Genomic DNA, 27,778 nt, shown 5'->3' with positions numbered 1-27,778 from the left:
TAAATTAGATTCAAAATTAAAGTCATCATAAAACGGGATAATTTGTTATTTTTTGGAAAAGGAACGGTTTTCTTACAATTGAAAGGAGAAAATAATACAACCAATGAAATTTTGAAAACAATATCAAATTTAATACATAAATAAGATTTATGTACTTCTACATACATGTTTTCATCTATATATTTACATTTAGACACATGATTTCCTAACTTAACTAAGTTCTTTCACATTTTGTCGTAAATTTATAATAATAATAAGCAACCAAAAAAATAAAAAAAAAACAACAAAAATAATAATCTAAACATATAATGCGTTAAACGTAATAATGCAAACATAGAAAATTTGAAACATTGTACAAAATAATTTAATTACAGGTTTTTGCCCTATCGCATGGTTGCATGCGAGATAACCAAGGTTTATTATAAAATATATTATTATCTATTACGTGCTAAGACATACCATAAGCGCGACAAACGGGTCACATTCTACTTTTTGCGCACACAGCTCTGCATAGAAACTACATCCTTCATACATTTTAACCTATTATTTTTACTAGTAAATGTGCTCACATTACTCATCTTTCAGCAATTGTTGTTTAATTTTGATAATTGCTAAAAGATGTAATAGTATATTCAACGATTTTAAACCGAAAATGAGTATGTAAAGAAACTTCTATGGTTAAAAGCCCACATTGAGAAACTAATCTTCTAGTTGTATGGTTAAACGAGCATACGTTTAAATTTTAAGTGAATATATGCCGCATTGAAAAATATACAAATTATGAGAATATTTAATTCTTCCCATTCTTCTACACTAAATTTCAACAGTAAAGAAATTTTAAATAGCTCCTTTATATTAAAGGCAGCTCTGGTTGTGAAAATTAAACACGTTGCACATATTTGGTCAACTATAATAATGCATTTTGTTATAACTGCGCGACTCCAAACAGTAACATTTCCAACAGATATTTTGGTATTGGTAAAATGTACTTGTCACTACTCATAAGAACCAGAGTCCTACCAAAATGGTATATTAAAGCTGAATCTCCAGTTTCCCATTAAATAATAATTTTCGTTCCAAACATTTATAGGAGTACAGCATACTTAGTACTTAGTATGCCCCATTGTATGCTCTAACGCTTCCAATAGGAAGCGGTCGTAGCTAACGTCTACAAATAATATTATGTCCAACAAATTTTACATCTCTAAATATTTTAAAGTTACAATAAAACATCTCTCACGATACATTTCACAGACCTTTTCATTGAAACCTGGCTTACAATGTGCGGTAAGCTTTAATAAACATAAAACTTAGCGCATATTGCGCCGGGCCGCCCAGCGATACATAGCGTTGCAAAAACATTTTGAAACCGTTTCATACATTATTTTTTCAATGGGTCCGGTACAGTGTCATATGTTTCTCGATACATTAATGTACATGAACCTTTAAACCAGTGTAGGGCATTTTAACCTTCATATATTGAACCCGGCATATGGACAAAGATACTAAATATACCTAGATGTTTCGTTGTCTGCCATTAATATTACGGCGATACTGATAGTATCTTTTTTCGCTCATCTAGACATGATACAAAAATTGTGAATATGACTCAACGTTGATTCTATATTTAAATCTCGTTGCATTCCTTTATCACCAATGCTTTTAATTTAGTTCTAGTGTCCGATTTTAACATAATCCTTGCTGTAAGCACATACCCAACCCGTTCTACCCCTAGGTCTTCAGTGTAGCCAACTGTGTTTTCCCCCTAAAATAAATTAAAAAACTCCTCAAACCAAGAGAAAAATCCGGAAGATTGGTGCTGGGTCGAACCTAATTTTAGGCTATTTGCTAGATAAATAACGATTTGCGGGTAATTTTTAAATACAGCCAGCAGTTTAGAATACGTTCAAGTAAGATTTGCTGGCACCTGCTCCCAGTAAAGATATTTTATAACCTTTTTATTCGCTTCAAAATTTAGGGAGAAAATATGTTTGTGGCAACACTGCTGCTGTAAAATTCGGTCCTTAATTGACCAAATGTATAAATACGTCCTTTTACATTGTATATGTCGTTATTTAATTACATTATCAACAACCAGGAGATATATTAACTAACACTTAACTATGAGATACCACCAACGAGGCTAGTCATCTACAACACTCTTAGTATTATGTATACGTCCGAAATCAAGATACAATAGTTTCGTAATGAAAGTTACCGTTTGCGCTCACTATGTGGAGCTGTTTGCAACTAAGATTACTTAGTAAGATATTTTGATATATTTAATAATGATTCCATAAACATGGCAAATTTAACACGTAATGTAGGTTCTGAAACACAAAATCTTTATTTTGTGTGTCAGTGTCATATATAAAACCTGTTTTTAAATTAAATTGTACAAATTATTCTTCTAATTTGTCGATATTTCGTCGACATCTATGAGATGCTAGTTTATCTTAGTTGCAAGTAGCGCTACCTAGCGAACAAATCTTGGTATCCTTCATTTCTTGTTACATAGTATATTTGGCAATGGTTACTACACATTACAAATCCTTAGGTACAGTGTAGATGTTGAACATCCACAAACCGTTCACAGTAACTGACTTTAAGTCAACGAATAATAAAACTAATAATTAACTATCTACATTATACATAGAAATAAGATTGTGTGATCATCACTCACGGCTTTTGCCTCAATCAATGTATCAGATACTAAAATAAAATTGTTCCAACCAAAGCGATTCAAATCCCTCCTCTCACTCTTCCTCGCTGAGAATGAGCAAGGCAGAGATAGATTATAACTCCACGTTGATTTGAACAATCAAAACAAATTCACGTTTCCATTCGGATGTGTCGTAATTCAATTTTAATATAATTTTGTACGTCAATTTCATTTACACTTGTATAAATATGAATTTAATTATAAAAAAAAACATTCGTTCCAAAATGCACTATTAAAATAGTAGATATTTATAGCACCAACATCAGCTGCAATTATAATATTATAAGAGGCCTATTTATACTATACGTTTTAGTGGTTTCAATAAAAAGCGCGTTTAAGTACTCATCATCGATAATTATAGAAAACTGAATCAGATTGTCATGACACGTATATATTTTTCATATGTTAAAAGTTACAAATAAGTTATATACTTTAATCAAACACGAATCCTTTGAACGTCTATTGTGTATCTCTGTATGTCACACTTTAATGTTTCTAAAGCTAAGCTGGATGTTCCAGCGCAAATAATTTAGCATTATTTAAATGTATCCGCCATTTAATTAAAATATATAACTGTTATGTAAATTAAAACTAAAATCTTTCATCTAGTCTTCATATACCGATGGAACGTATGAGAGGTGTTTGGTGAAACACGTGACCTAAGTACTTATACAATGACAGAAAAGTAGTGCCTTCATATAAAATTATATTGACAATATTACAAACAATATAGGTACAGCGTGATTCTTATAGATCCTTATTAATCACTTGCTTTTCCGCAGGTTAGACAATTGATACCTTCGAATAATAACTTGTTATTACTTTCATTGGTGTCTTCGCTAAGCATATCTATGGTTGATTTTACAATAACACGATGACAGTCAATATACGAAACACAAGCTAAATAAAGCAATATTCGCGAAATTAACACAATTAGACCCTACATCGTTAGTTTAAGTAGGCCTCAAGTAAAGCAACGTTTGCTCTCTCACCCGCGATAACCATTTGATAAAGTAAGAAGAAAACCAAACTGCGCTCTTACAAATTATACATTGCATATGGACGCCAAATATTACAAGAATTGACTTACGGTAAAAGTACTATATTTGAACACTTATTGGCTAAATCTATCACAAACAGTCCACTGAGGTAATTTACAGAACGAACTCTTTTTGTTACAGAGTTTTAGGGCTAGCCCTCAACATTATGAGTAAGTTTGCACTTAGTTGACGAAATCTTATTCGAAAATTAATGGGACTAGAGATTTGACTATGTTGGATTTTTTTTGTGCGTCAACTTTCGCGACTGAAGCGAGTCCACGTTTATTATAAAATCTTCGAATAATGAGAATACTCACAACTCTCATGTAACCTACCTAGAAACAGGCACGATATTAGAGCAATATTTTCGTAGTAACTTGTGCACATGCTTATCAAAATCTAAGTTCGTCCGATTATAGTTCAAAATTGTTCCGAGTTTGGCGTCAGAATGTTGAGCAATAAATCTATTTTTGGCAAAAAAATGGCTTATGGGTGAACTGGATAAATGGACACCTAAAATTCTATTTAAAATTATTTTAAAACCTCTAGGCTATTCCCTATTTGTTCTGCAAGACTAAATTTTCGTTCGTCACTCTTGACATGTGAGATTAACTTTATCTACGCTCTACAACGATGGTGCCAATTTAAAATATACACATTTAAAATTATGATCATATAAAATAACTTCCGTATCCAATACTAACTACAATTTTCATGTCACATGGGAAATTTCACTAATTTAAAATGTAGCGAGTCAACACTAAGTTAACACAGTCACGATTAACATTCAACACTCACGATGTATTATCTAAATATTTATATAAATAACATTGGCCCACACTTAATCGCCTGATGCAAATGAAATGTACTAGATGCATAACTATACAAAATTAAGATGGCAATGATCGATTGGCCTACGGCCTTACTTATTCTTAATATATATTTCCGACGTTCGCACTCGCCGAAGACGCGTTGAAATCAGTCTGAGTTTAAGTCCACGCACGTTACTCAGATGAACTAAAGTTCGATTAACGTTAACAAGAAGACAGCGAGAAAATTCGGACTATTTCTACGGAATTCATCATTGGCCGCGGACTCGAACGTCGAATATACGCGAGGTCACATTTTTCTAACAATAATTTTAACGTCCAAAACATCAATTTCGAAAACACTACACACTTTTATAGTCAACGTCTGCCAATATATCATCAGAACACTAATTCAGTCTCCAAAATATTTACTGGTCTTCACGATTTTGGTTCACTTTTGTGATGCTCGTTGTTATCAATTTAGAATACGGTCACTCTTCGTTTCAAAGACGGCAGATCGGCCCTCCGCCAATACTTTCCACTAGTGACCTGAAATGAGAAAAAGACATGTCAGTAGGCAAATAGATTTATAATAATATCTATACAATAAAAGTAACATTGATTGACACACAACAATCTACCTTTTTACTATGAGTCTAGAACCTCTACAACTCTGCATTAATTTTTGTACAGAGTTCTTTTATTTTTAATTTATTTATTTTATTAAGTTGGCGTAAAGTTGTAACATTATATTAGCTCTTAATTAAAGTAAATTATAATAGTTAAAGATAAACATGTATGGAATTATCATAAAATATTATAAGTTTTTGTTTTATTAATCAATTTAAAAGTATTAATTTCAATATTTTAGTTAAGATTTTGATCTGTTTAACTTATATTTTAAATATTATTGATTGGCTATAAGATGTCTATGGATATCTTGGATAACCTACATATACCTGTAAGTTAGGCAATCTGTTGGTAATCTTAAGTAGGTACCTACATCTACATACTAAAGATAAATCACCAACATTCGAATAACTACCATTAAAATTGCGAAAATTTCCTTAATAGTTAACGGATATGTATAAATACTTAATAAAAAATAAAAATAAAACGAATTTAATTAATTTACTGCTTGATTCAGGGTCATTGGCATATGGACCTGTTACCTTCCTACCAATAATTCTTTAAATTTACGACATCCAATTTCAGTTATCAGAGCAATAATGGTTACACATATTAACATACTAATTAATGGCATAACCGTTCAAAGTGATACCGTAGTAATCTCGATCTAATTCTCACGCAGTATGGATGTGGATTATCAGCGTTTCTCGTTCGGGCAGAGTTTCTGCTGAGTTGGTGGAGTGTAAATCGTAACCTGCCCGACATTGCGACGCCAAGTCTGCGCGCCCCGCACCCCTCGCCTCCCAGGTGACGACCCCTAGTGCTGCCCTACAGCTATCGATTGAATATTCTAATCCGGATTCCGAATACCGTGATTTGGAATAAATTGCTATGCGGGATATGAGATAACCTGTAAGCTATTTTAATGCGTCTTTCTTTTGAATTTTGGTACATGATTAATTCTTAAATTTTTCGGTGTTTAGGTCATAGCTAAACACCAAAACTCTTATTGTTATTATATTCTATAGTATACTAATTGAATGAAAAATGTGAAAGCGTTTACTTTTCGTTTTGTTCTCTTATCATTTTACAACATAATAATATACAATGCCTCTATATTTAAAAGGAATATTAAAAATGCAGGGACTAATCGCCCTTATCAATAACCTCTCCTTCAATACCAGTTACGCGTTACTAGCTAGTAACTTGCCTTACATCATATTACATTCACACTAGTTAACCAAGTTAAAAATATCTTAATTCCGAATTCAACGAATTTCCAAAGAAAATCAAAAATTACATTGCATATTCCATGTTTAAAATTCGCACTATCGAAATATCGATATAAAGCGCTCCCATCTCTACATCACCACGATAAATCTGTCGTATATTCAGCAATGTAACGGCTTTCTCTGGGACTCATTGCTCAGAATAAAGCGACGCTCTTAATATGTGATGTGGATAATTGGCATGCTTTTCCCGAAATAAGGAGTATAAACCACGACTCGGCACCGTAAGCTTATAATGTACGATTTATATACGATATTACGGTCTGCAGTCTCGAATATACAAGGTGGATATAGTAGTGAATACAATATTTTATATCTATCCGCCGATTTACGTTACGATGAGTTACCTTATCGTATGAATAACTAGTACCTACTATTTCGTTGGCGTAATTGGATTGTATGAGTTTACTCATAGGTACCTTGAAAGAGTTAATTCATTGCTTACGTTTGAGATAAAAGTGTTAGATAATTTCTATGAAAACGTTAGATAATTAATATAATTATAGTGATATTACTGCCACTGTTCTGGTTTGAGGGGTTTGTCATATAAAATTTCAATTTGGTCCGAAGTACAAATTATATTACATTTAGGATTAGTTACCTTAGTCAGGTAGGCGTCATACTTCACCTAAATAAAATGGACTGACATATTACATATTTTGGTAATTAAAATAATGTAGAATAAAGGTACGTTCCTTTGTTATTTCAAATTTATACAAAAAAAAAATTTTTTTACTAAGTTGTGTTCATAAGAAAATATTTAACTTATTCAGAAGAAGGAATGGGAAAGTGTCCATTGTTTTCCCCTATAGCATATTTCGTTTACTGCGTTTTTCTCTCCTGTCAGCGAAAGGAAAATTGTGAACTATGAAATTCCCATTTAATAACAGTATCAGTATGGTGTTCCTTTAATATTCCTTCTTTCTGAAACTAGAATTAAATAAGGGGATATAATAGGAAATACAATATAATATTATAGTATCTTATTATAGATAAATTGTACTCAATCCTTATAATAGTATTTATGAGCGTTATTTTTGTAGTTTATCTACCATAGCATTTTTTGCTTTGTAGGGTTAGAAGAGTTTAATGTTTATTTTTTTTATAATAAAGCAGTCCACCAGACACTAAGTGGCTACTGCCGCCACCCATGGATAACTCCAGATAAGAGTCCTAACCGGACCTGAGGTCGTCCACAGATGCGTTGTACCCCTGAAGACTATATTAAAGCGTCTTGGAAAACTATGTCTTGACTTCTATTTTAATGCTCATTGACAATAAATATTAAAATAAAAATCATACTATATGTTTGTGCAACTTCCTGCCCTATTGTGTATGCAGAAAGATATCCATGTGCGTAGTCTCTATTTTTTTAGCTATTTCTTTAATAAAAGTACCCATTTTAGTTACATCCCGCAAAAAAGACCCATTGTTCGATTGATATTTATCTTTATAAATTCGCGTAAAAAACTTTCTCAATTTCTCGGGCCATGTCGTCCGTTGACAATAAATCCAGTTTCGGATGGTACGGGCTATAAAGCATAGGCGCCGCTGGTTATAGAGTGGTTCCGGTAGCGGGGGTGGTGGCGGGTCACCACGTCGCTATTAAAAGAATCGGGATTATACGCCTACTTTTTGTTGCTACAACTTAAGATGTACTGTAGAATGGAATAGATTTTCATACAATACGTTGTATAACAAAGAAATTTAATCAATAAAATAAACTAAAATTAAATTTTGATTCAATCTTTGAGGTTAAAATTTTAAGAATACTTTTTGTCTCATTTTCTATTTATATGTAAATTGTCTGCAATTTATCATACTTGTAGATGTACCCAGTACCATGACTAATATAAAACACAGCCTTGTCTTCTTTTCCCATTTAATAACAGAGGTTAATCTATTTATGCACAGCTCATTGTCTCTAAATAATCAAAGGACGAATTTAAAATATTTTGATTATAAAATATTTATATTTTAGGAAACAAAGTATCAATTGTGTGTCTTAATCGATTTTCTCGTGTTTCAATAGTATTTTAGTGAATTGAATATCAGGACGTCCTAGCTAGTTGTGTGTTGTTGGTGTTTCTAGCCAGGGCGTAAATTTATTCATACAGGGCCTAGCCTCTTAACTCTGGTGTTATTTAGAGCACACTTCCTTTATAGCCACGACTATTGCTAAAGGATTTGGATACCGACTTTAAGTAATGTTTTCTTTTAGTTTGAACCTTGAATATTATGGTTATACTTAACATCGAAAATATATAAGAGAAAAAAATCTTAAATAGTGTAGAGTTGATCGGTAAATAGTTACATGACATACTTCTGTTTTTACACAAACAAGTTATTAAGTTTTAAAGTAGAAAAAATATTTAATTAATATTTAGGATTGTGTTTCTTTAAGGATTCCATAAATGGCATTTTATGCATTCGTGATTATTAGGTAGGTACTCGTTTTTACCTTAAGAGAGTGCTTGTAACTGAGCACCAAAAAATTTCACTTCACAATTAGATACCTTCAATAGATTTTATTGCGTTATCTAATCTAATATCAGTTTTACTATAAACGTTAGTATAAATGTCGAATTTTCTTCACAACGCGATTATTTTATATCTTTTTATAACAATGTTTATTTATAAAATTGTCTGCAGTAAAGCACCGAGACCCTGACCAATACATTAAAGTTAGGTACAACTTATTTAAAAGAAGTTTCGAAAAGAAATTTAATAGGAAAAATATTGTATTGGGAATACTGGTAAAAATCACTAAATTTTGTCCTGTATTACTTAATTTTTAAAGGCATTTTATAATAAACTATAATTAAAGTAGTTCTGCGCTTTGCATAAGTAGTAGGTAGGTATATAATTGCCACGTTTAGGCATAACTTTAAACTTGGGTTTAGGACTCTATACGAATGAAGTTTTAGATCAGTCTTAAAGAAAATTTGACGCAACTCTCTGTTGTAATACCAAACACTCAAATAAAATTATTACAGAAAATTGTTCAGCCAGCTCAATAAAATCACCACCAAGCTCTCAATCCGTAAGGGAACCAAAGCGGGAAATTTGTGATTTTTCGTACGAAACGGTCTGCTGTTTGTTTTTATTTACATTAGTCATGTGATCTGTTACATGAGTAATGTGAAAACAGGAGGTATTCTTATGGGGCACACTAGCCCAAGAGCTGCAGTGTGTTATCTTAGTGTGTGCAGTGTGTAGTAGTGTTAGGCGCTGCTGTATTCCTTTTGAAAGGTGTGGTAAGGGAGACATATTTTTCCGAGGCGTTCCACATTAGTCCTCAGGGGTAACGGCGCATCTGTGACCGACGTCAGGTAGGAATATGTAATCCTATCTGAGGTTGATTACAGATGTCCATGGGCGGTGTAGCCACTCACCATCAAATGGACTGTATGCTCGTCTGCTACTCCTATATCATGAAAAAAGGTAAGTTTTCTCTACGGAACATGCATAGCTAACTCCACATACACTTGAGGTTCTACCTGATAGCGATCATGGGTGCGCTACGTTGCCACTCTTGAGATCTAAGATGGTCGCTACATATAAGCCAGTCGACATCCACACTTTTTCACCGAAACGCAAGAACTGTTTCAAACTAGAAACAGTCACAGTATCTACCGTTGGTCTCTCCTTGGAATAAATATGGTTTGATTCTACCACCTTTAATGTTCCCAATACACATAAGAGTATTTTAGTGTAATGCATTGATGTTTCAATACTTTAATAACGATCAACAATGCACATCGCAGCTAAGAAAACAAACTACATTTGTTTGTTTACTTACCAACTGATAAGAGGAAGCTATGAAGAATCAGGCCTACTGCATATAGGTTAGGGTCCATACTGACGTTACAGGGTAACTGGGCGGGGAGTGGGGACCTGTTGCACGGGGCGGGGCGGCGACGCCCAACGCCCAACACGTGTTACAGCTACGAGCCGTAGCATTGTTACGAATTACGTCGTCAATGAAATGACGTTACGGAATGAAACGGAATGTAATGCGTTCAAATGAAATGTAATGCAACGAAATGAAACGTAATTCAATGCATTGAAATGGAATGAAATGATTTTTTACGTGAATTGCGATTTCATGCAAACAATTTTAAGTGCATTTTAAGAATATTTTTATTTTATTATTATTGTTAACGACTTTTTTATATTTTAAAATCAGTTTTCATATATTTGGGTCCGCATAAATAGAAGAGGAAGAAATAGGTATGGCGGTGGTGCCTTGAAATCAAACCATGATGGGTTCTACCACTTTGTCCGAAGCCTATAACAGCCTGTATGAGGTGCCTTATAGTTAAAACAACGAAGGGTTGTAACCAACATTAGATAAGTATTAGTTCTAGCTACCTCAGATATGAGAAGGTAAACATGAAAACGTCTAAAGTGATTTGAAGGTAGAACCCCTTGTGGGTCGATTCTGACGGCACCACAATTACACCTATTTCTGCCTAATAACAGTAATATTGAGCGCTGCTGTCTTCTGTTTTGAAGGAGCAGCGCAGCTGTGGCCGACCTTAGATAGAATTTAGGAATATCTAATCTGATCTGGGGTTGATTACAGATGCCCATGGGCGGCAGTAGCCACTTACCACTAGGTGGACTGCATGGTAGTCTGATATTCCTATAATAAAAAAATCCACATAGTCAACGGACTGGAACATAATATAAATGTATCGTAGTGCGACAATATAGTTGATGAAGTTGACCGAATACAAAATGACATTACCATCTTTGGTATACCTACCGTAGTAGGTAATAGTTTATGACTCTTTTAGAAGAGAGCTAAGGGGAAGTCATAAAACCATTAAACGGGCTTCGGAGAAATTTCATGAAGACAGTAGAGACAAAGAAAGTTGTTTGGTAAATCAACCAGTTTTATATATAGGCCGAGCCAAGGCGAAATTAGGTCACTGGAGTCATCATTCAAAATTAATATTTAAACTTCAAAATTTTGATCATAGCTGATTAATGGATGGATATTCCATTAGTCAACATTGCAATACAGACCATCATGTAGACAATCATATTAGGTATATAATTTTAGTTAAAAAATATGGTAATTGCTCCAAGTATATTAATCCAACTTAGTCTCAAAAAGTAAATATAACCAAATGAGAAATAATTAACTAAATTGGTACCTATCTAACAGCTCTTTACAGAGGAACCATTAATTAACTAAATAACTCGAATTCTGGAACATCTAGTACAAATTAAGCACGACCAAATTTGGTTGCTCGCTGCGACATCTAAGAATTGGGTCATTGTCAAGCTCTGAAAGTATTTAAGACGAAGTCTCAAAAGTTTCGAGAAAATTTAAGCTTGTCCAATTCGCGGCGTATTATCTCGGAAAATGTAAGCCCGTCTGAATTATCCCTCATAACTGGTACATTTGGGGGCGGCCAATAAAATCATAAAATCTTTGGCAGTGCGCGTGACGACACTCAACACGTAATCCAATTTGCTGACGATCGACGTCGACGAAGAATGCTAAGCGGCTTCAACAAAATTACGCTTTCCCCTTCGGAGGTTTTCCACTGCCGACAGATGTCCGACTTTAAACATTAGTTACTACACTTCAGCCCATTACTATGCTTTAGTTGGCTCTAGAAATGAAAATCTCAAGCAAGCCTAATCAAAGTCGGGTTTGAAAATATATTTGGCAATTAGGTAAATGAGTGTTAAATGCTATGTAAATAAATAATTTCTCTACACATTACAAAAATAATATGTAACTGTAGATAATGTGATAATGATTACCAACAAGTTATGTTGTAAATTGTAACAGACTTAAATTGTAATTACTATAATAAAATCATTAATTATTTTATGAGATTCATTCAGACCATTAGAGGCCACAGATGCATTCCTACCTCTAAGGAATAAGTTATATACCTTGTATAAGTGGCTCTACCTTACCATACCATATAGTTACAGAGAATGGTACGTACTGCTGCTTTGTCACAGTGCTTCCTTCAGTCCATCAAATATTATGTATTGAGCACGAGACTTTCAGTTTAGAGTATTGATCGATAGTTACTAATAGATTGATATTAAAAGATTAATTTTGACGAAATAATGGTTTTCATCATCATCATCAACAACCTATTCTTGTCCCATTACTGGGCACAGGTTTAAACACGATGTTTTCCGTTACCGTTTAAGCAAGTGATAATTAATAACTAGTGCGCACGTAACTGAGAAATCAGAGGTTCATACCTGGGTTTTGAACCTCGGACCCTTCGATCGAGTGGCCAAGTTTCTTAACCACTAGGCTATCACTGCTTTTGATTGTGGTTTTGCGTTGCCTAAATTCTGTAAAATTAGTAACCTAATTTATCTTGCCCTGAGACTGTTTTCTACAGTCAACCTAGAAAATTATTTCACTTCTGTCGCAGATGCCTTATGCTTAGTACTTTTCGTTGTATTTAATAAACAGGTCTCAATTTTGATAATTACTTTGCTCCAGTCTGCCCCAGTTATAGGTATATTAGAAAATGTTATTTTGGTACTTAAACGTAAGTTCACTGCATTTTTTTTAAATAAAGAGATTACCTATTACTATAGAGTAATAGGAGAAATTTGAACCACTTGAAAGTAGCCTTATAAATAGTTATAAGGCTACTTTCAAGTGGTTCAAATTTCTTCTAGATTCTAAGTTAATATGCTTTGTAAGGTCAATATGGTCTATGTCAAAATGTACAAACGTTAGCCCCAAAAGTTATAATATATCGCAAATAAGCACTCATATTAAAAAAAAACTTCCAAAAGAAATCCAAAAAATGGAACTCACAGTGTGAATTACCTACTGATTTTTTCACCATAACTATGTTTCCTCTCATTTAAATAACCGATCAGACTTCAGTCAGCTGTCGTCAGCAACGAGGCAGTAAGGGTATGCCGTTACTCGCGCTGAATTATAAATTTGTGAAATAACGTTTTTTATAAAAATCTCGTGAATTTTTATGTAGTAAAATCGTAACCAAAAATCAGTTGCTGCACCTAATTACTACGTTTATTTAGGATGAAAAAGTACTATGATAGCGTATGCTTATAATTATATGTTTTATAATAATATGTTTTATGACAGCAGGCTCTTAATGTAAACGTAACTTCTTTTCTGAAATTCCTGATTAAAGAATATTAGCGCCAGAATAATACGTTATTAAAACTAGATTATAAGTCGTAATATATTTTAATTTGTCTTGGCTTTGCTAATTACACAAAAATAACTGTGAGGATTAGTTTGAAGTATAAATAAGATTTACTACCTAAATCTATAAAACAAAATAGATTTAAGAGGTTGCTGAACACCTTTTATCAGATATGACAGAGTATAATGAGAAAAAACGGGAACTTATATAATAATACTAGTTTAACGTAGGAAACAATAACGTCATAGGCAACAGGCGCGCGGGGCAAAATCTCATGAAAGCGTTATAAAATTTTAGACAAATGTATAATTCATCACTCATTTGCGAGGCCATGCGGCAAATATTTAAAATACTTACGGACTAGGGGACACCGAGCGAAGACGAAATAAAAAAAGAGAGCAAAGCACCGTTTTATTAAGTAGAGGGTGGTGGGGAGAATATAATGAATAAATTCCGTATAAGGGCCCCTCGTAACGCAATTGAAAACTTTTAACAAGTGCCGAGAAATCGTGTGCAAAGGTGGGCCCTACCTAATTACGAAGCTAGCCGACCGGAATACGGGATGAGTTCGGAAATTTAAACGACTCTTTATGAAAATCAGCTTGTTAATAAAAATGTTGAGTGTTGACCGATGACGCGACAGACGGCCGCGACGCTCGAATTTGTTCAAACTTCCAAAAGAATATTAACGTAATAAAAAGTTGAGAAATATATGCATGAGTCTATCTTGGATTATTCGTAGATAAAAAGAACTTTGAATTTCTCATTTCTATTGCATTACGAAGGGGCAGGTGGGTGCTTACTTTTTACGCACAACATTAACAATACTAAACAAATAATTGGTATCGTTCTCATAGATCGCGTTGCAACGCGTTAGAGTCGCGATGATCAAAGGTTCCCAAACAAATAATTGGTATCGTTCTCATAGATCGCGTTGACACGCGTTAGAGTCGCGATGATCAAAGGTTCCCAAACAAATAATTGGTATCGTTCTCATAGATCGCGTTGACACGCGTTAGAGACGCGATGATCAAAGGTTCCCAGGTTATTATTAAGATTTGTCCCTGTAGTTCCGGGACTAGAATAGGGCTACGGTATCCCCTGCCTGTCGTAGGAGGCGACTAAAAGGGGGCTTCCGGGGTTGCGGACGGCAAGAGTGGGAGCTCGAACCGTCCAGCAAGCGACCCCGGGAAGGACGGCGGTATGTGTGGTCGCATACCGTCGTAAACACTACGTGGTGTGGGAGGAGCGAAAACTGCTCCCCCAGGGTAGAGCCCGTTGGGCATCGCGCTTGGAGGGCTCCGGTTGTGTTCCGTTGGAGATCCCGGAGTTCCCCAACAAGCGTTGAGGACGGCCACCGGGGGGGTTTTAGTGCTGTAAAAATCCCACATAACCCGGCGTCGCTCCCACGTCGTCGGGTACTTTTTGAAGGTTTCCCCCTCGAGAAGAAAAAAAAAAAAGTTTATTATTAAGACCGTGGGAATGTTAATAAGGAAACATTGTGACTATCGTCAACGAATAACCCTCTCGACAAACATACACAGACGCATAGCTTAAACACAAGAATCTCAAGAACCACACTAAATATCAATGTGTATTGTTTAACTAGCAAACTAGTATGTAGTAAATAAATAGTAATTACAGCTGTGGGACATCTGTAATTAACTTCAAATACGATTGGATTAGAAATGTCGACTAGCACTAATTGGTGAAAGACACTTATATTAGGTTTTTGTAATACACATTCATATATTTTAGACTATTTACCATCTGATGTACCTAGTTTGCGCATAGATGCATTAAAATTTGTTCTTTTAAGTAAATACTCAGGATAGGGACAGCCTATCGTTTACTCCTGAGTACCTACTCCCAAAAATGGGTGATGAAAAGTGTTCACTATGCTGACTCCAATGTTAAATGGAATGTCATAATAAGTAAAGAAAATCCTGTAAAAAGAAACCTCTATGTCATACAAACCGAGAGTTAAAAACTGCATAGTCACTCCAACTAAGAACCATTCGAGAAAGAACATTAAATTTTAATTTCGCTCAAATTCTTATCCCCCATTAACTAACGTCGGAAGATTAAAAAAATTAACAAAAAGCTCAACCAACGTCTGGTTAAGACGCATTCATTCTTTGCAACCCTAAAAAACAAGTCATTACCGCAGCGGGGTTAAATCTAGCGTCGTTCTGGTTTTTTCGTGATTTTCCATTATTTGGAAGCGATCACTCGACTCGACTCGGCACCGTTCACGCTAAAAATGATATGATTAATTACCGACTCCGGTCGCCCTCATTAGCGGCCAAATAGGACCATTCACTGGTAAAATTGAATCATGGCTGCCAACTCCGCGATCAATCGCAATCTAATTATAATTATTATTCATACCAATGAACAAATGAACGTTTCTATATAATTCGCTTGGATGTTTGTTCGTCCAATGTGAATTTGGAATTCGTGTTAAGAACCTAGGTGATGTCTTTTCTATTTGCTCATTAATTAAAAACTCATTTGGGATTCGTCGCGGTGAATAATTAGGACCTAATTATAATCTTTAATTTTATTTCAAGTTTTAGGCAATACATCTATTTTTTTTTATTAGAAACTCAATTCTAAAATTATAACCTGCAATGAAAACCGGACAAATGCGTGATACGACGTATTCCTAGAACCTTAAGTCTCAGCTATTATTATAATCATTTAGAATAATTTGAAACTTTGGTTGAAATAAAAACTGCAGTGATTAACAAAAAGTTTGAACCATCAATTTGTGCTAATAACACAAAAAGTAGTAAGTAGCTGTTTAATGCCGTGACGTGGAGAAAATCTGGAGTTTTAAATGTAATTGGCCAAATTGGTAAAAAAATTATCACAAAAGCTATTGCGGTGTGATACGATATACCTAAAGGTAATATGTATAGATGTATACCCGAGCTTATATTAGGGGCTTTTAATTTAAAACATTTTTATTTTTCCATACAACACTGTATTTGACAGTACAGTGTATGGCTATTAGTAGCAATTAATTAAAAACTTCCCGGACCGCTTCTAGTACCGCCACGGACCATCAATAGTCCGCGGACCAATTGGCTTACAGCCCATTGCCTGTATAAACATTTAAAAAAACCCGCATATTCTATGATTCTATTTTAAATGGAATATGCATGTTTTTTTTAATATTCGACATTTCTAAGTAACTATACTTCAAAAACGTGCAATTAGAGCCATTTATAGTCTTCGCTCCCGTGAGTCCTTACGAGAACTGTTTAAATCTATAAATATTTTGACAGTGCCTAGTCAATATATTTATGAAAATATCTTATATGCTCGCAAAAAATATTCTTCTTTGGAAAAAAAATATAATAGGCACAGTCATAATACTAGAAATAAAGATACCTTATTTGGCCATACCTCAATTTAGATTAAGCAAGGTGTGTAATTCTTTTATGGAGAACTGTATTCGTTTCTACAATAAAATACCAAAAGACATTATCAATCTATCCGAGAAAAGGTTTAAATCTACTATAAAATTAACTTTATGTAAAAAGGCATATTATAATATAAATCAGTACTTAAATGATAAATCCGTATGGTATGACAACTCCAGCTCCAACATCAAAAATTAATTATATGTACCACTATGTAAAATTGTATATTATTTACCCTTTAAAAGATGCAAATATGCACACGTATGGAGTTTCTTGCGCCGCTTCTTCTCCATAGCGAAATACCTTCCGAAGCGGTGGTAGTTTGTTGACTTTCAAAAAGTATTCTATATGAATCAATTTTGAATAAATGAGATTTGAATTTGAATTTGAATATATTTGTAAGGTCCTAACTATCTATCCTAACTTAAACTAAATACCTAATATTGAAGGTTTTTTGAAATTAAAAAAATATATGTACATATATTCTAGCGCCATATTTTATCCGTACAGTTATAGGCAATTCAAAATTATGTCGAACGCATATTAACTCAATTAAACTTTTTATACGGCCATAAGCGATAAAGTGGAATATTTATGTTGTCAGTCAACGTAAAATTCGAAATCTAGCCTAACGTGTTCAGTGTACTATTTATTTATTCATAAGCCAATGTAATTTGCAAACAAATGTTAGGCCGTGTGCTGTCTACATGGGCATTGGCGGAATATAGCCTGTACCTAATACCTCGTCTACACGATAGCATTTCTACAGAGATGAGGTCGCCAGATTATTTTGATTAAATCCTGTCTGAATCTGAATGAGTCTAGATAAGATGTTGTTTTAAAACAACTTTTAGAATTGACTTTCCATTGACATAGTTTTTCTTTCCTTTTTTAGTAGGATTGCCAAATAATTATATTAAGGTCTTTAAACAGACATATTTTAAATAAATATAGTTTAAAAAACTAAAAAACACGCTTTTATGTTAAAATCAATTGTGGAAAAAGTGTGGGGTGCTTTTCGAACCTGGTAAATAAAGCACCCCAAACTTTTTCCATATCTATACTATTTACTGTTCCTTAATTGATTCCTAGATTATTTTTAGCTTTTTAGTTGATTTTAACATAAAAGCGTGTTTTTCAGTTTTTTAAACTATATTTATTTTATTAATTTTTAGTATTTGTTGTTATAGCGACCACCATCATGCATCGTTTGTAAAAAAATCAAGTGTCTATCTATTACGGTTTAAGAGATAAAGCCCTGTGACTCACGAACAGACAGCGGAGGGTTTCGATTTATCCTTTGAGTACGGAATCCTAAAAATCATTCTACAAGATGGCATTATAGATATGTTTCAGTTCATTTGAGTTATACGGAAATAACATTATTATTTTCCAAAGCTAAAAATCAATCTATAGTCTGATTCATAATTACGTGTCCAAAATGTAAACAAAGGTGTTGACCTATTAAGAAAATACGTTTCAAATGGTAGTTTCTTATTTTTGACAATATTAAATTAATACAACAATAATAAAATAATAATCTAAAAAAATTAAGATCAATTCACATTTTCTAATATTTATATTACCTCAATTTCGTTCCATATACTAATAAAAATAAAAAAACAAGGTTTATGGTAGAAAATTAAAATGTGACAATGGTAACACAATCGGAACCTAGAACATTTCTTGTGCCGTCATTTTTAAGTTTCGTAGCTGATGTTATTTTTTTTCATGATTGAATTGAACTCGAATGTATTATTGTTTTCATAGCGCGTTTGTTAAATTGTGAATAATTGTAAAGTTTTCGTTTTTTGGTGAGTTTGTTAAAGTTTTTGTTTCTTGTTAATTTTGACAGTGACATTTGTTTGTTTACATTTTCGACACCTAATTATGAATCAGACTATAGTAACTTTGTCTGAACGCTCCATAAGGCGCTTTCTCTCGCCTCGAAAATCATTAATCCTGAGGATATTGATAAGGACAATGGTACAAAATTATTAAAACCGTGTATGGTCATCGGTTTTTGATCATTCTTCAAAATTTTGAATTAAACTGAACGTTCAAAGTGGATAGAAATCGGGCTCAAAGATTCCGTTACTGTTACGTACATACATACATACAAACGTACAACCCAAGCTAATAAAAGCGTGTTAAAATAAGTAAGTTATTCATTTGGTTTGTTTATAGATACATCTACTATATACATATACTATACTATCTGATATAACACAAAAGTCATGGTAGTTAGGGTAGCGAAAAAAATCTATTCTAAGTCTATGGCTATGACAAGTATTATAACGCGAATGGAAATTTCATTTCCTTATTTCAAAAATACCACCACACCGACTTCATTTATATTTGTGACGTCATGTTTTGTTAAGGAGGGTTTGCGTACCGTGTGTGATACATTACATAGACTTTGTGTGTAGGGTGTAGTAAATCAAATATAATTATTATTTGACACGCTCTCACTTATTCCTTAGTAGCATGGCAACATTATCAACTTATATATCTTTCAGTAAAAGGAGTGAAAGAATGAAATCTACAAGATTAACGATATTTTTAGTTAATCATCGTCTGTATTTATTAACACGCATATCCACATAAAATACATCATCTTTAGGAAGTGTTATATTTATTAGACTTTTGGAGGGCTGATGGCTGAAAGGGCTGCACCGATCACTAAGCATTATATGAACCGCATAGCCCTCTTCCATTTTTATTATAAAAAACGGAAAATCCGTGTAACCCCACCCTAACAATGGCCGGCTCATCACTCCGTTCAACAATGCCGCCGTTCCCTTACAATCTTCCATAAATAAGACAGCATCACGTGTCATAATCCACGTACAAAGAATATAAACATGAGTGACGCAGTTATTTCTTGTGATATCCTGTCGTAAACTCCAATGACACAAATTCACGATCGCGCCTAGAAGAATTTTGTAGAAAAATTTTGCGCCTCTGCACTTATAAGCACTTGTCTTGTTCGGCTAATTTTCTTTCGTACGAACAATGTTAAAAATTTCAGCGCGTTGTTGCTATTTATCAAATTAACTTTTCAAAAAGTTTCAAATAGTGATACAAATTTTGACCTAACATTGGAGAGAGATGCAAAAATTTTAGAATTACATAAATGCGTTAGAAATTTCTATTAGGTGACAAATTGACAAAGAAGGAAAATAATGCAAGGAAACACAAGAGTTCTCCACAAATAGCTACTTTGAAAATAGACATCGATGTCTGTTACCTATTAAATTGAATATGTGTTAACATACTAAGAAACTCGTAATATGTATGAGGTCGTATTGATTAGACATCGAGACGATTAAAAAAAAAATTGACCAAAACGCACGACAATACCAAATTCGCACAACAGTGCAAACTGGAAACTTTTTGCGCTAATACTTCCCAGAATCTTCCAATCACGTATAGTGCAACGGGACTCAAAAATACTAAAGAAAGGATCTCGACGGCGAAATATTACCGACCATTTAACAATACGGACGCAATAAATCTAGGAGTATCAGCGATAATCTACCGAAACTTTCGACTCGAGTGTCCAAGAAGTTGGTCTCAGTATCGTCGGGTTCTTATAAACTATAACTCTATTGTTTCGTGAAAACACAATCTGACCTCATTCGCGTATTTAAGGCCGATACGGCAGCCAGGAAAGTTTTCGCGTATTTCGTTTGCACTTTTTCCGATATAGTTCCTTCAGTCGTGATAATGTCCTGGTTATTCTAATTATGATATCTTAAACCGATATTATGATAATAACAATAATACCAAAAATATATAAAATTATAAAAAAAAATATTCTCACCTTTCTCCACGACTGGACAGTGTGATCCATTACAACCGCCACCCCCTCCCGATCCAAGCATTAGCCTGAGTAATATACTATCTATATCACAAGCTCCCCTAGCTTAACACTAAAGCCCTAACGCACTAATTGACACTTCAACAACGATCGGTAACGTCCACTTAGTATTAACACTAAATAAAACTCTAACATTAGTTAACATGATAAAAGAACATAAAATCTTGACTTCGAATGCGAAAGTAACACTTAAAACGAATAGTTCGTTTATTTACATTAGGAAGAATCGATGATGGAAGGTTCATCATTAGGCCGTTTGTTTCAGTGGACCCAGGAGGGTGCTACGGAGTAAGGGGTGCGGGGTGCTCCTCCCCCGGAGAGGGTGGTCGGTACGGGGGGCGCGGGCGCAGTGAAGTGGCTCTCCGCCTCGGCTGCCGTGTGCTGCTGCGGAAAGTTGAAGTCCAAAGTTCCGTCCATGCTTAGCTCGTGCTTTATCACCTGGGAAAAAGTTAGTCTTAGGTCAAAATATAAGCATTCGAGTTATTATATAAGAAGCGAGACCGTTAGTGCAAACCGTGGTTCATGTGAAAGCCTCACCACCAGAGTAATTTAGTTTTTACTGTATTGATGAATAAAAGGATGTGGTACCGTAACCTTAGGTAGACTTCAAACCTATTTGGGGTTGATTACATATATCTATGGGTAACAGTAACCATTTATATTCAGATGGACTGCACTTTATGTGAAAAGTAAGGCAAGTTCATGCATTAATCCAGTGTTCAGAACGCCTATGATCTACCGTGTAGGAATACCATCAACAGATAAACTCTTCACATTATCCTCCTTCCATTCATCAGCCTGACTTATGATTCTGCCACGCAGATCTTTATACCTTATCGAGTAAATTTCGGAAACTCCGGAACCAAATTTTACCTCGTCAACGTTGCAATCGAAGCTGTGCTCTAATGTCTCGATGTTCAAATCTTCCGCGAGTCCAGTGTTCAGAGCGCCCATGATCTGTCCCATGACGGTGGTCGGAGCCATCACTCCCGTCTGCATCATCATTCCGCCGTTCATGAGCCCCGCGTCAGAGGTCGTCACCATTTGGGTTTGGCTGTTTTCTGTAGGTCAAAAGAATTGCAAAGAATGACGTTAATATACTCAAGAAAAAAAAACATTTTAACTTTTTAATAGCGGCAAGATATTATTTGCTGATAATCCGTTTACTTTAGTAAATTAAGGTAGGTAGGTAATTGTCAATAATTTCCACCTTTCAACAGTCCACAAAAATTAAGGCTGATGGTAAGTGGCTACTGCCGTCCATGGACATCTGTAATGAACCCCAGATACGATTAGATATTCCTACATGAGGTAGGCCATAGATACATGAGGTCGCTACTCCTGAGGACTAAGCTGGAACGCCTCGGAAACGTATGTCTCCCTTACCACACCCTTCAAACCAGAACACAGCAGTGCTTAACACTGCTGTTATGTGGCAGAAATAGGAGTGGCGGTGGTGCCGCCGGAGACGAACCACAAAGGGTTCTACCACCTTCAGCTAATGCCACCATCAGCGAAGATGTGTATTCAAGAGAAAATACTCAAAAAACTTAAGCAGCGCATGCAATAAAAAATTTGACAATCAATACAATAAATGGTTATTATTATTATTATATTATAATACTCTATCAGAAATAACCTAACTACATAGTAAATCACTTACCCGTCTGCATGATATCAGCCGGGTCGGCAGGTGGCGGTGGTCTGACGAAGTGGTCGAGCGCGTGCTGGTGGGGCTGGATGGGGTGCGCGGGGTGCGCGGGCGGGGAGAACAGCGCCGCGCACGTGCAGCCCCCGTGCGGGTGCCGCGGACAGCCCCCGTACTGGTAGCGATAGCTCCCACCCGAGGATGAAGAAGACGTCGTTGGCACGTACCTGGTTTTAACGCTCAGTTGAGATTGACGATTTACAACTTACGTTTCGATTTCAGCAAATTTTAAAACATACATGTTAAGGGTATATACGTAATTTCAAAGTATCAATTTAGTTATTGTACACGATCAAGTTTAAGTATAAACTGTGAAACGATTAAAGTGTTTGGTCTAATGTGATTAAGGTAACTAAATGAGGTTTGTTGTGAATCTAAATTACTACAGGTATCTAAAACAAGCTTTCTAAGGCAAGCCATTACGACTTAACGCCATTATTTAGAGTCAATAGCTTAATAAAAAGTGTTAAATAAAAATAAGGGAGAAGTGTTCAATACTTTACCACTTTAGCAAAAAAGTGTCCTTGCATTATTCAAACTGAACTAATATCTTACGTATTTAGGAATGGATCAGCTCCTTGAAGTTTCATAGAGTCGGCGAGGGTTCCAGCAAGCTGTTCTTCCTGAGCGTAGTCCACTTGCGAGAAATCTGTAGATGGTGGAAAGTCCCCAGCTGGATTGTACTCTGTCGCCCAATCCGGCTCCGTGGGGATCAGGCACGGGATCGGCGACAGGCGTCCACACGACGACGCATTTGATGAAGCCCTCTGACGGAATTCCGGTGACAACTGAAAACTGCTGCTACGCCAAAGCGAACAAGCGTCAAAAAAACAAAATTAAATACTACATGTCTAGAAGAATGTGACCAAAGACCAAACATATATAACTCTAAACGGGCCCCATAATTCATCGACGTCTAAGTGGCAAATAATGAAAATCCTGAGCAGAAATAAAACAGCTAAGTCATCTAGTAAAATGTCTTTGAATAGTCCTAAACATGAAGTGTAATGGGAAGCATGCAAATCTAATGCCCCTATGAAGGCTCGCTAACATATAAAGTCTGAATGTCAAATGAAGCGATCATCATAACGGGTTAAATGGTCAGCGTAGAAATATTTTTATGACCGCAACGCTATGACAAAAAATAATTTTATTTGACTTGTGGTATGGGATACTCCTTCATACAATGGGGACGCAAACTGTCCAAAATAAATGTCAATTATGTCCGTAATCCGGACAGATATGCGGCAATAAAAATGTTAAATATCCGCGAAATGACGAGATTCAGCATCCGCATAACTCATCATCTAATGGTTGTGAATGATTTAAACCTTTTATCTCAAAGTAACAGTGTTCCCATAACTCAATTTTATTAGCCTGGTCAACGATGCTTTATGCCGATAGTTTTATTATAAAGTGGATGTTTCATGCGTGCCGCACTTTCTGTCTACTAGTCGTAAAATTTCAATACTTTGAAGGAACTAACATTATTCCAATGAGATATTGTGGGATATTTGTGGTTTTGGCACAACTCGCAATTGCATTACCCGTATAGGTAAATTATTATGCCTTTAAAGTCGAATTAGTATCGCGGCCCACGACATTCATGTCCGTTAACATTATTGGCTTGGTGCCACATTTTTGCAAAGTTTTATACATCTGTGGCTTTAAATATTCCTTTATCATTCGAAGCAACTAGTCGAGCGTCTAATAATAATCTAAAGTTTCGCTATTGCAAGCTAATGGTAACGTTTTGGCTACTTCCTATTTAGTTGATAAGTATGATGATATAGTTGTGAGAATAATTTACCTGTGCAGTGGTGACTCTGGAAAGTTGTCGAAGCTCTCGGAAACTGAACTGCTAGGGCTGGGTGTTGCGTCGGCTGTCACACCGTTTTTTAATTGTTCTGCCTGTAGACCCAAATTTATTTACCGTTTGTAATGTGCCTGGGAAGACTGAATACAGAGTAAGATAAAAATAAATCACTCTTGATTCCTTCAAACTTACTTCACCTTTATAAATTACAAAATCAAAGAATTCAGGTAAGATTTTGAAAAAATAAACGAGAGAACTAAAATAAATATCAGAACAATATGGGGGCTTTATTTTGTCAACGTTTTAATTAAAATACTGTAATAATTAAAGTAAGTAGCGCGTCATTTATGTAAATATGTTCTGCGATATGGCAAATTAAAACGATTCCAGATAGAAACTGAACGGATCTGAAATTCCCATACTTGAACATAGCCTTCAGCAATTCATCTTATATATTTGTGTTTAACATCCACGCGCAGTTTTTCAAGTGATATTCCATAAAGACTAGTATTTCTGCCTGGTTGGCTCTCTTAAATAGATAAAGTAACCATGGACTTATAAATAGGTAGTTTGAAATTATGATGCGATACTCAATAGTTGCGGTCAATATTATTCTTAAAAATGGTTTTTCATATTAAATTGTCTCCAGTAATATCAAATCATAAATAATATTGGTCTCGTGTAATCTCTATTCAGTTACTTTGTCTATCATCGTACCTATATTAAACCTAAAAACAAGATACTAGTACCGATTACATACTAGTACCTTTTTCTTTACCCTTCCTCTTCGTTTCTCACACTTCGACGTCTCCATCGAGAGGGCGCGCCTCCGCACCGACTTGCCCGGCTTCGCATCCGGGTTGATCATCCACCAGGACGACTTCCCCGTACCCTCGTTTTGGACCCGCATGAACCGGTTGTGCAGAGACAGGTTGTGCCGGATTGAGTTCTGTAAGAGAAATGCTCGTTAATTATCCGTTTGGTCAATGTCGGCGCAATTGGTAAAGCTGTTAAGCTTATTTATTGTAATTTGGGCTCGAGTTGTGGCGATCGTTTATCAGTTTTATGTTTATTAAATTTTATTGACTTTTTCTCTTCGTATTCGTATCGTACAGCCTCACGCTTTTTTTTCTTGTGTAATACCGGTTATGAGTACCGGATCACGAATCAAACACCAAATTAATTGGATATTTTACAATCGTACTGAAAAGTAGTAAGACCATTGCACGGTAAAAAATATACACATATCCATTATAACATGATTTAAATAGCATTTGATTAAATATATATATTTCCTGTTTGAAATATCGACAAGGTTAATGAACCTTGCTGTATCTTTGCAGCAATGTCAATAAAAAATATTTCGCGCAATCATTTAAGTGGTTGACTGGATGACATTGTACGCGTAGTAGTTTACTACGCAGCAATATTAAGGTGGAACGAACGAAGCGGTTTGAATTGAGCTAAAAATAACCAGCAATAAAGTGTAGGAACGCCTCACGATCATATCTGAGCGAGGACAGATGACCACAAAAAATCTCTTTTAATTCCGACCACCACTGAAAGTTTGTGCAATAACGTATCCTATCTCACACCGGCAATAAAATCTCGCAACTTTTTCCCGTAGAAGGAATAAAAGCAACCACAGCAACGAATGAAGTTTAGCAATAAAAGAGTCCATAAATAATATCTGTGTGCCCAGCGAGAACTGCCACTTACTTGGAAAGCTCTCTGTCCATGTAAATATGTGAATTTTTCCACTAAATCATAAAAACCATGGAAAAACTCGTTTGTGAGATATCGAATGTTTCAGTGCTTTTCACGGATAATTTAACAGGAATGTTATCTATCCGAAGCTCTCTGTTGGGAATTCGGATGCATAAATTATGGATCCTCTGCAGCTTTCGTAAATCACAGGAATTTCACATAGGTGTCGAGTGAACGTTCTGACTTGCCACACTAAAAACACATGAACGACATGCGATAAAAGATATTCCGCACAGATATGTAGGTACTATAAAACACGATAACAACAAAATGTACCTGTACAGAGTCCGAAACCTGTTTTATAAAAATAAACAGCCTTCCTGTCAATCATCTAGTTATAACGTTAATAATCCGGCTTATCAACAATTTATACCTGAAATAATAGCCGTAAAAAGTCAGCCGCCAAGAATGCTCCAGCAACATAATATTTAACGCCGATTATCCAACTATGAAATTCAATTCGATTCTCTGTTACGGCAACTGCTTTTATATCGATCGATTAGTGTTTTCCTTAAAATGCAGTAATACCTTTAAAGTAAACTTACAAACCTAAACTGGATGAAGAACCTACTAAATGTCTTGTAAACAATTTGTTTTGCCTGCAATATAGGCAATTTGTTTGACTTCTAATTAATGCATCTCATTTCATTTAAATTTGTTTACACCTCGTTCATTAGTTGAGATTCGAAGGCATATTATCTTATACTTGATCTTTTCTCTCTTAATTTCCTTTATTTATCCGTCAGTTTTGAGTCGCTTCTAGTTACTTGGCCAAAGTGAAACACGTCCCATTCCCGTGCACCGATCGTTTTACGCGTGGAAATGTCGATGACGTATCACGAATTTGAACTCAAAATGTATGCAATAAATTCAACTACATAAAAACCTTCAACACTGCACCAAACTGCGCATAACTGAATGCAAGGACTTACTATAAGAACAATAAATATAGTAAGAACCCAACATGTATTTCTTACATTTTCGAGATAATTAAGACGGCTTAATTCGCTGCAAGTTGTATAGTTTAATTATATTTTGCTATATTTTATTAATTATTTAATTCTCATTTAATTAAAATTTGTAATTGTATTTTTATCTGTACATTTATTTATAACTTATTCTTAACTAATTAAGTTAGATATCCCTCTTCACTTCATTCAATATTTTTACTACTTATAGATAATTGATAATATTTGTATATTAGTCTTAGTTTAAAGTGCTTCGTAGTGCAATTTTTGATTCATTTAATAATTATTATCAATTTCTACACGTAAGTCTAAAAAAAATAGGAATCGAGTAGGTAATCAACTTTAAATCTACTCGTAGAAGCCATGAAATGGCGTTGTAGTAATACCTTTTTATGCCAAGAAAAGTAAACCACCTAAAAACAAGTCAAAACAAAACATTTCGAAAATAGGTAAGTAATTCAATAAAATTGGATCAAACAGCACAAAACGATCCACGAGTAAGATGCGTGGATCTATCCATATTAGTCTTACTGTCGT

The 27,778-nt window shown here is 34.8% G+C and overlaps 1 protein-coding gene across 5 annotated transcripts in view; it reads right to left on the bottom strand.

The window, feature by feature from the left end:
• Positions 1 to 104: 104 nt before the first annotated feature.
• foxo (forkhead box, sub-group O) overlaps positions 105 to 27,778 on the bottom strand; it is a 128,447-nt gene continuing 100,773 nt past the window's right edge. The window contains exons 3-9 of one of the 5 annotated variants that reach the window (XM_073083668.1): positions 25,273 to 25,455; positions 24,501 to 24,601; positions 23,246 to 23,491; positions 22,646 to 22,857; positions 21,856 to 22,043; positions 20,926 to 21,411; positions 105 to 5,120 (exon numbers count right to left, since the gene is read on the bottom strand). In XM_073083668.1, the coding sequence (XP_072939769.1) occupies positions 21,244 to 21,411; positions 21,856 to 22,043; positions 22,646 to 22,857; positions 23,246 to 23,491; positions 24,501 to 24,601; positions 25,273 to 25,455 (1,098 nt within the window). In that variant the 3' untranslated portion in view covers positions 105 to 5,120; positions 20,926 to 21,243. Of the gene's footprint in view, positions 5,121 to 20,925; positions 21,421 to 21,855; positions 22,044 to 22,645; positions 22,858 to 23,245; positions 23,492 to 24,500; positions 24,602 to 25,272; positions 25,456 to 27,778 lie in introns of all 5 variants that reach the window. The other 4 variants (XM_073083669.1, XM_073083665.1, XM_073083670.1 and 1 more) reach the window with 4 other exon arrangements.

Source organism: Epargyreus clarus, unplaced genomic scaffold (genome assembly GCF_041222505.1).
Source record: "Epargyreus clarus isolate Ecla_fem2 unplaced genomic scaffold, WU_Ecla_fem_2.2 ptg000019l, whole genome shotgun sequence".
In the NCBI taxonomy this organism is placed as follows: Eukaryota; Metazoa; Arthropoda; class Insecta; order Lepidoptera; family Hesperiidae; genus Epargyreus; species Epargyreus clarus.
This window is presented reverse-complemented; position numbering and strand designations above follow the sequence as displayed.